Genomic DNA, 10,379 nt, shown 5'->3' with positions numbered 1-10,379 from the left:
AGCATTATCAGCAACTAGCAGCAACAACAGGAACAGCAGCGGCGGCCTCTGGCGGTGATGCAGGGCATGGCAGGCCGCAGAGACGCAGTGCAGAGAGATGCAGAGAACCAGAGCGTTCAGATCAGCGGCTCAGAGCAAGGAGATCAGGCCGAGAATAGAGCGCTGTGTGGCGGATAGAGGAGCTGCGGTGGCTCGGTGTTTCCAGAGGATAACCAGAGGAGCGTTCAGATCAGATCAGCGGCTCAGAGCGGTTCTGCAGCCCGGGATCAGAGCGCTGTATGGCGGCTAGAGGAGCTGCGGCGGCTCGGTGTCTCCATCCCAGACAGTATTAAACGTTATTTTAGGTCAATAATTTAAAAAAAACATATTCTAGTTCTGCTGATTCTTTCCTTTTTTCCGCTCCCCGTTATTCCGTTGAAGGGCCACGTGCACGCGCCGCGCGTCTCCGTCTTCTTGCACGCACGCACGCTCGCACGCACAGACGTTTGGTCTGTAATGATGAGGCGGCGGTGGCGCACGCGCGTCGCCTGCCGTCATCAATGCACACCGTAATACCCCCCCCCATACCCCTTCTACCCTGTCTGTCTGTCTGTCTGCCTGCCTGCCTGCCTGTCTGTCTTAGAGTATAGGTATACAGTCTACTTAAAGGCACGCAGGACGCCGACGCACGCACACACGCGCACACACACACACACACACACACACACACACACACACACACACACACACACAATGGAGAGCATACAAGGGACACTCATTAAGTTACATTCACAAAATAATGGAATCTGAAATAAGTAGTAGGCCTATAGGCCTAGTGCAGGCTATGCCTACGTACTCAGTACTATAGTATATAAGTAACACTAACATAATAGCCTATATCACTTACAGTTGTAGGCCTTCAGGAAGCGGGACAACGCTCCACACGTCCTAGACTCTTCTCCCTTCTCTAAAACACCCTGGACAACGCTCCACACGTCCTAGACTCTTCTCCCTTCTCTAAAACACCCTGGACAACGCTCCACACGTCCTAGACTCTTCTCCCTTCTCTAAAACACCCTGGACAACGCTCCACACGTCCCAGACTCTTCTCCCTTCTCTAAAACACCCTGGACAACGCTCCACACATCCCAGACTGTTCTCCCTTCTCTAAAACACCCTGGACAACGCTCCACACGTCCCAAACTCCTCTCCCTTCTCTAAAACCCCCTGGACAACGCTCCACACGTCCCAAACTCTTATCCCTTCTCTAAAACACCCTGGACAACGCTCCATGCGTCCCAAACTCTTCTCCCTTCTCTAGAACACCCTGGACAACGCTCCACACGTCCCAAACTCTTCTCCCTTCTCTAGAACACCCTGGACAACACTCCACATGTCCCAAACTCTTCTCTCTTCTCTAAAACACCCTGGACAACGCTCCACACGTCCCAAACTCTTCTCCCTTCTCTAAAACACCCAGGACAATGCTCCACACGTCCCAGACTATTCTCCCTTCTCTAAAACACCTTGGAAAACGCTCCACACGTCCCAGACTCTTCTCCCTTCTCTAAAACACCCTCGACAACGCTCCACACGTCCCAGACTCTTCTCCCTTCTCTAAAACACCCTAGACAACGCTCCACACGTCCCAAACTCTTCTCCCTTCTCTAAAACACCCAGGACAACGCTCCACAGGTCCCAAACTCTTCTCCCTTCTGGCTCCAAAACTACGTTCTTAGCTTACGCATGTTTCATGATAACTAATTTTGTATGTATGTGATGTATTGCCATGCTTTTTGTTCATGCTTAATGTAAGTCGTTCTGGATTAAGAGCGTCTGCTAAATGCCTAAATTGAAAATTGTAAATAAGTAGGCCTATAACACTCAGTCAGTAGCCTACTCTATGACAGGGGTTCTCAACATGGGTGTCGCGACCCCAGGGGGTCCCGAAATTATTCTGGGGGGTCCCCAGATAAAACTTTTTTTTTTGCAACTTGGCTGGAAAGAGTTGAGAAAGAGTTGGAAAGAACGAGAGTCTACATAGTATACACATAGTGCATGCATAAACCTTCCTTAATGATTATATCTGTTTTCAGTATTCATTTATGATGTATTTTCACATTAACCCATTTAGGCCTGACTTAGAAACGTATGTCTTCTAAATCCTGACAGTTTTCTGAAAAACCTGTTTATATATCAGTGGTGCTCAATATTTCATGTCAAGGACGCCAAAAAAAATATGTAATTGGCCGCCGACCCCATCTGAAAATATGTATAGTTCCAGGGACCCCCCCCCCCAGAAGCAAAGATTTGAGTTAAAAACGTTCGCTCTGAAAGAATATATATTCAAAGATTTGCGCCACATTGACAATTTTTCAAAAATAGCAGACGCACAAGCTCGTAGCGCGCCACTCGGTGGCGCGCTATGAGCTTGTAGATCTGCTATTTTTCAATAGCTACATTATAACATAATGTTTAAAACAACAAAAGGGGTTCCCGCCTAAAATGGGTTAAGGTTATTCTAGCGGTCCCAAAAACATTGAGAACCTCTGCTCTATGATAGTGGTTCCCATGTCAAGGACCCCCAAATTGACACTCATTAGCCTGCAGACCCCCATTAGAAAATATACGCCGCAAAGGAAACCCATAAGAGAAGATTTGTACGGCTCTAGCAGTGATTCTCACAGCATTTAATGTCAAGGACCCCATGCAGTTTGACATGAATTAGGCTACGGCCCCCCATTTAATGGCATTTCTATCTCTGGGACCCCAATGTATATTGTAAAATCTAAGTTAATTTAACTCTAAGAGTGTCTCTGAGTTACAGACCCATAAGGGTCCATTTGGTTCCTAATTATCATTTAGCTGGGGACCCCCTGGAACTCCCTCCCCGGACCCCACTTTGGGAACCACTGCTCTACGAGTATAAGTAAGGGAGAACCGGGGCAAATAAGTTGAACCACCCCCTTTATCTAGAAATATGTTATCATGTGACCTTAAATCTATAGTAAGCATACACCGAGTGGCGCGCTACGAGCTTGTAGGTCTGCTATTTTTTTAAGATCTTTATATATATTCTTTTTTTAACTCATATATTTGCTTCTGGGGGGGGGGGGGGGGGGGTCTCTGGAACAACATATTTTCAGATGGGGGTCGGCGGCCAATTACACATAATTCTGGGGGTCCTTGACATGAAATATTGAGCACCACTGATATAGAAACACAGGTATTTCAGAAAACTTTTAGGATTTAGACGTTAGAATTTTGACGTCAGGCCTAAATGGGTTAAGGTATTTTTTGGTTAAACAAAAGTTTTTTGTTATAAGGTTAAATCACTATATCCTGATAGTAATCATTGCTATAGTGTTTGTTCAGTAACAGGAGTTTCCGTCTCTGCAGCTCTTTAATAAACAGAAAATACATTTTCAGGTAGGTGTAGATCTGCCATTTTCAACTGGCTAGGTTGTTTTGTTAGTGAGTAAACGAATGTCCTACTACATCATTCAATGTAAAAACAACCACATTTGGAAATTATGACACAAGAGACAGTCAACTGTAATGATTGACGTTCACATTTATGACGAAAAATAAAGTCAACAATACCTGCAGGTGCAGGCTATTATTAAAATAATTATCATAATCATTAGTCCACCCTATAGGTTGATCTGCATTAGACCACACCCTTGAAGTGATTGACAACATGTGGTTGGTTGGGTGGTTGCTAGGGGGCAGGTCTATGAAGTGATTGACACCATGTTGCTAGGGGGCGTGTCTATGAAGTGATTGACACCATGTTGCTAGGGGGCGTGTTTATGAATTGATTGACATTATGTTGCTAGGGGGAGGGTCTATGAAGTGATTGGCACCATGTTGCTAGGGGGCGTGTCTATGAAGTGATTGGCACCATGTTGCTAGGGGGAGGGTCTATGAAGTGATTGACACCATGTTGCTAGGGGGCGTGTCTATGAAGTGATAAGCACCATGTTGCTAGGGGGCAGGTCTATGAAGTGATTGACACCATGTTGCTAGGGGGAGGGTCTATGAAGTGATTGGCACCATGTTGCTAGGGGGAGGGTCTATGAAGTGATTGACACCATGTTGCTAGGGGGAGGGTCTATGAAGTGATTGACACCATGTTGCTAGGGGGAGGGTCTATGAAGTGATTGACACCATGTTGTTTGGACTCAGGATCTCGATCCAGTAACCATCTGGATCCTGAATGAACGCCAGGCCCTTCATCTTTCCTGCACACACACACACACACACGCACGCACGCACGCACGCACACACACACGCAAACAGAATGAAATGAATAATTAGGTCCTGATCACGTAACTTTTTTGCTTCCGATCCGATTCTGATCATTTGATTTTGAGCATGCCGATACCGATTTACACTTACAACAGTACAATATCCAGTCTAATATCATGATATGTATAGAATATTGATACTAGGGATGACCCGATCACGTTTTTGTTGCTCCCAATCCGATTCCAATCATTTGAAAATTACGTGATCGGCCCGGGACAACCCTATCAATAATCAAATAAAATAAAAAATAACCAAATAGAAAAAACTCTGTGCATGGTGCACAGAGCGTGCACGGTGCGCACAGGGTGCACAGTGTGTGCACGGTGCACAGAGTGTGCGCGGTGCACAGAGTGTGCACAGAGTGTGCGCAGTGTTTATCTCACCGTCGTCTGGTTTCTTGACAAACGTCACTCCTTGTTCTTCAAACAGTTTGCAGGCAGCGTACACATCTGGAACTGCTATACCAATATGACCTGAAATATATAGAGAATTATATGTACACATCTGGAACTGCTGTACTAATATGACCTGAAATATATAGAGAATTATATATACACATCTGGAACTGCTGTACTAATATGACCTGAAATATATAGAGAATTATATATACACAGCTGGAACTGCTATACCAATATGACCTGAAATATATAGAGAATTATATACACACATCTGGAACTGCTGTACTAATATGACCATATATAATATAAGAATTGAGTACAATGGAAATGTTCTGTTACCCTTTTATTATAACCTTTTGACTCTACTTCCTGTGTTGTTAATAAAGTTTATATAATATATAACTCACCAAATCCGCGAGGATCTGAATTCCCGTTGTGATAAGACTGATTCTCATCTGTCTCTGAACCCCAGTTACTGAGAGAGAGAGAGAGAGAGCGAGAGAGCGAGAGAGAAAGAGAGCGAGAGCGAGAGAGCGCGAGAGAGAGAATTTAATGTTAGTGTCAGCCGTGGTCCCGTGAGACTGATGAAGTCAAAGCAAGACAACACCCTGGTTCCTCACCCTTTGGTGATAAATATCGTATCGTGATACTAGCAAAAAAAAATAGGGATACAGGGTTTTGCTTAAATAGGGCCTTAACCCTTAAACCCTAACCCTTCTCTGAGGAACCTAAAGCCAAATTTCAATACCCCAAATCTCGGCCACTCGCTCACTCACACTCGCTCACTCCAGCATGGTGGTGTTACAGTGAAATTGGTGACCTGCTGAAATATGTGGTTTTAGATATTTTAGATTTTAACAGTGAGCCCCAGTGTCTCTGATGTAATGGACACTGGGCTCACTTACTTCCTGGACTACATCAAGGACAATCTAAGAAGGACGAGACGCGAAGACCGTAAGGGCGACGCCATGTTGCTCACATGGTGCTCCATGGAAGGAAAGAAACATGCGCAGTTGAGACCAGGAAGTTGGACATGACAAATCATAGATATGGCGCAAATGGCCCAGCAGATGGCGTGATGCCACTGACAGGAGATATGCTTGTGCATATCATGTCACATCATTGTATTTTACCTTTTATATTAACGTTTTAACAGCAAATGGATAAGTAAGTCCCAGCATGGATCATCACACAGACAGTAATGTTGGTCGGACGTGACACATGTACAAGCATATCTCCTGTCAGTGTCATCACGCCATCTGCTGGGCCATTTGCGCCATATCTATGATTTGTCATGTCCAACTTCCTGGTCTCAACCAAGGACAGTCTAAGAAGGATGAGACGCGAAGACCGTACGGGCGACGCCATGTTGCTTTGGAAGGAAAGAAACATGCGCAATGGGCTATATGCAGCCAACACTTCCGCGTTCAGCTTCCTTGGTCTCAACTGCGCATGTTTCTTTCCTTCCAAAGCAACATGGCGTCGCCCGTACGGTCTTCGCGTCTCATCCTTCTTAGACTGTCCTTGGTCTCAACTGCGCATGTTTCTTTCCTTCCATGGAGCACCATGTGAGCAACATGGCGTCGCCCTTACGGTCTTCGCATCTCGTCCTTCTTAGACTGTCCTTGGACTACATCAGAGGTGCATGAGAGTTGCTGACCCTGAACTGAAATAATAAAAAGGATATCAAAAAAAGAGAATAGTACAAAGTTGATTTTGTTTTTATTTTAAAAAGTATATCAATTTCATAACTGTGGAAAAAATGTTGTGTATAACAGACTGAAAGATAAAGGACAAGTACATTTACTAAATGTTAATGTTTTGTATATTTTCTTTTGTGGATTTTCCATGTTCTTTAGTACATGTGTCAAACTTTTATTTTTGTGAAATGACAAAGGAACATGGATACTGTTCATTCAAGTGCTGTGGATGATATAAAACATTGGAAAAGGGAAGGGTGACTGCTGTTTAATTCTCAACTGTTCTGGATCTCATTATTTACATCACAAGTTATTCTATCTGCACCTCTGCTGGAACACTCCATCATCGCAGTTCCTGTTTACACTGAGCATATGCAAACCTCCCACAGGAGACCGGGCCGCACCTCCGTGTCTTATCCTCTTTATTTGTCCTAGGACTACATGTTGTCTCAGTAAGACAGCCCTCCCCCTATCCACAAGGAGGAGCAGTGCACCAAAGCATTATAATAATTGTAGTCCAGGAAGGAAGTGAGTCCAGTGTCGATGACATCAGAGACACTGGGCTCACTGCTAAAATCTAAAATATCTAAAACCACATAATTATTACACACATAAAGAACCCCAGGAAAGTGTTCTAAATCTTCTAAACGTCATTAACATGTATTTTTTTGCAAAAAGGGTGAAGTGTCCCTTTAAAGCCTCCATGTGAGTCCACAAGATGGTCACAAATTTCGGCAGGTCACAAATTTCGCCATAACACCGCCATGCTGGAGTGATCGAGTGTGACCAAGATTTTGGGTATTGGAATTCGGCTATACTAGGCTGTCTGAGAATCCTCCTTCACTTACTGGGTCAGTTCTATCGTAGCTCGTCTGGAGAAGGTCCAAGCGGTCTTCTCCTTCACGTCAGCAGGAATCTCCTTCTTGTCTTCAAAACCAAGGAAGAACAACGAGAACCGCATGGCCGGGAAGTCAAACTTCTGCAGGAGACTGGAGGGATGAGCCGCAGACAGACAGGCAGGCAGGACAGACACAATTCCAAACATTACTAGTGTATATTATAATAAACAATTTACAATGTTGTCATTTACAAGACGCTCGTATTTTCACCAATCTTTCAAGGCCCATAGAACGTCTATCTAATAAATGTGCCAAGTCTCTCTCCTCTGCCCAGGCTCCATATATGGAGCTGGCCTGTTCTGACATCACAATGTGGTTCTGCCATCTGCATAGACTCAATATTTGGGCATGCCTGACAAAGAACTCCATATATGGGCATAAAAGGGACACAGACATAATAACTGGGTGGGGCATGCATTTGACACCTGCAGCGTTCCACACCACCCCAATGATGCGTGACCTCGCCCTTCATTAGCCAATTGAACACACCTGATCACCCCCCAACGGGCACTGTTCTAGTTATGTGATATGACAATGTCACAAAATACTTCAAATGAAACATCTAGCTCTCTACTTTACCCAGAAAAAATAAAAACATTTCTAGCACACTTTAAAATAAGAATAAGTGTAGTAATAATAATAATAATAAGGGTAATAATAATCTCACGTCATGCCCAGGATCCTGGTGTAGAAGTCCAGGGATTTGACCGGATCTTTAACTCTCAACATGGTCTGTTGCATCATGAAGTCCTACGTGCAACACACACACACACACACACACACACACACACACACACACACACACACACACACACACACACACACACACACACACACACACACACACACACACACACACACACACACACACACACACACACACACACACACACACACACACACACACACACACACACACACACACACACACACACGTTTTAACTGGGCGTGGCTGCGCTAATAACTTTGGGTCGGGCCCGTCTAGAGTTTGAATGGACAGGTATCAGTCAAAAGGGAGACATCAAAGAGGAAGGACGGGTGGGGTGGTATCAACATGTGACCAAATTTGACTGAGGGACTGCCATTGGATTTTTTTATATGAAAGCAGGGAATCATAGCTTCAAATTGACATATTTGTTGTTCAGTTTGACCCACCAGTTTTGGAGATATGGCTTATAGAGTAACGTCTTGAAGAAAACAGCGAGTTGAGAAAACAGGCTTGAAAGGTTCACTTCTGTGGACTCTAACATTACACCTTGCTACATGTTTAAGCATTTATTTCGTAAATTTACATGGCGATTTCAGCTCTGACATTTATTTCAGACACGTATGTGATGAGTCTGCCTGTGCTATTAACTCATTTTGGATTTTTAAAAAAAGGGGGTGAAAATCTGGAATTTGCACGATGGCAGGCTCTCAGTCAAATCTGGTCACATATGGAATGTCAGAAGAGGTCAGCTCCATATATGGAGAGGTCAGATGTAGAGTTGCTGGCTGGCTCCATATATGCAGATCTAGACTGACAGGTTTTCAGGTCATAGATCATACCTTGGTCATAGGACTGCCGTCCTTGCAGGCTGCCGCCACAGCTTCATCGGTGAGTCCCGTCATGTCACTCATAGTGATCAATAAATGATCAATGTTTTTATAACAGAAGCACCTGCAGCTGAAACACCCTCTGCTGCTTCACCTGCAGTGAAACAGAGATTAAAGATAAATGTTTATAAATAAAGTTAATAAACAGAGAAGGGATAGGGTTAGCAGCTGAAATAGCTCAGTTTGTAAACCTCATATGATCTACATTTAGCTCAGAGAAGGTTCCCCTTTTTACCTCCTTTATGATGAATTCCTGTTCTGTTCTTTGGCTATATAGAAGTGTCTATTTGTATGTCTCTAAACATTTAGAGACGTACAAATAGACACTTCTATATAGTCAAAGAACAGAACAGGAATTCACGTTTCAACAACACAGGCCAGGGTTAGGCTTAAAGAATATGTTTATAAAGTGAATCAGTTTAACAGGACATAAGCAGGGAAACTATGGGACCCACCGTTAGCAGAGATTCAGATCCAACCGGTTCAACAACACAGTTCAATGTTTATAAAGTCAAATCTGTTTAGGCAGAAAGAACAGACTCACAGAGAAGAGTAGCCCCATATGTGCCCTCTCCAGAATGAGCGTAGGGAGAGGGCACATATGGGGCTAAGAGAAGAGAAGCAATAATAATAATAGGTAACATTGTGTCATGTTTCAGGGCTACAGATATATCATAATTATAACTGTGAGTGCAGCCTATGATCACTAATCAGACCGTCTCAGCAACAATTAACACAGTTAAACGTTTATAAAGTTAATAAATAGTTAGCTCACTGTTCTAATCTGTTCTGATCCAATTCCAAACGGTTCAGATCAACACCACCACCCACAGTGCATAAAGGAATAGGTTTAACAGAACAGACTCAGACAGGGAAGAGAAGCAGATCATAGCAGATCCAAACTGTTCAATCAACAAACACACACAGTTATAGTCATGTTTATAAAGTTATAATAACTATAACTTTAACAGAGAAACCACTAGAGTTCTGTTCACATCCAAACAGTCCAACAACAACTATAAATGTTTATAAAGTTAATAAACAGACAGCCCACCGGTTCTGTTCAGATGATCCAACCGTTTCAGCAACAAAAAACATAGTGTGGCAGCATAGATGACTTCCGTCTTCCGCCGGAATTTCAAAATAAAACGTTTGTTGCAAAAACATAAATAAAAGCTTAATTTATGCTGTGTCATCGTAGTACAACGGGGGGGAGAAACGCGGGGCAGAAACATATCAGATCTACAAGCTGAAAACGCGTCGCGTAAACGATGCGTTTTCACTTTTCAGCATGTAGATCTGATGGCATCAACGGTGTCGGCGTCGCTGTGGAATTTCAAAATAAAACGGGTCACAACCATGATCACAACAACACAAATATTTTATAATATAATTACTATGATTTATAATTATGTATTACGTTGTGTTGTGACATTTCATATCAATACAAAATATTATTTTGTATTGTGATTCTTTTTCTTTTACAACTGACGTTG

The 10,379-nt window shown here is 43.4% G+C and overlaps 1 protein-coding gene across 1 annotated transcript; it reads right to left on the bottom strand.

The window, feature by feature from the left end:
- Positions 1–3,530: 3,530 nt before the first annotated feature.
- Positions 3,531–10,023, bottom strand: LOC306920378 (lactoylglutathione lyase-like). Its single transcript, XM_079497122.1, has 7 exons — positions 9,938–10,023; positions 8,836–8,977; positions 7,955–8,037; positions 7,237–7,377; positions 5,096–5,163; positions 4,674–4,763; positions 3,531–4,223 (listed from the first exon to the last, which is right to left on the bottom strand). Exons 2-7 carry the CDS (start codon positions 8,905–8,907, stop codon positions 4,132–4,134), a joined length of 546 nt encoding a protein of 181 aa, XP_079353248.1. The 5' UTR covers positions 8,908–8,977; positions 9,938–10,023; the 3' UTR covers positions 3,531–4,131.
- Positions 10,024–10,379: the final 356 nt, after the last annotated feature.

The sequence above is a fragment of the Electrona antarctica genome (genome assembly GCF_951216825.1).
Source record: "Electrona antarctica genome assembly, chromosome: 3".
NCBI classification, from domain to species: domain Eukaryota; kingdom Metazoa; phylum Chordata; class Actinopteri; order Myctophiformes; family Myctophidae; genus Electrona; species Electrona antarctica.
This window is presented reverse-complemented; position numbering and strand designations above follow the sequence as displayed.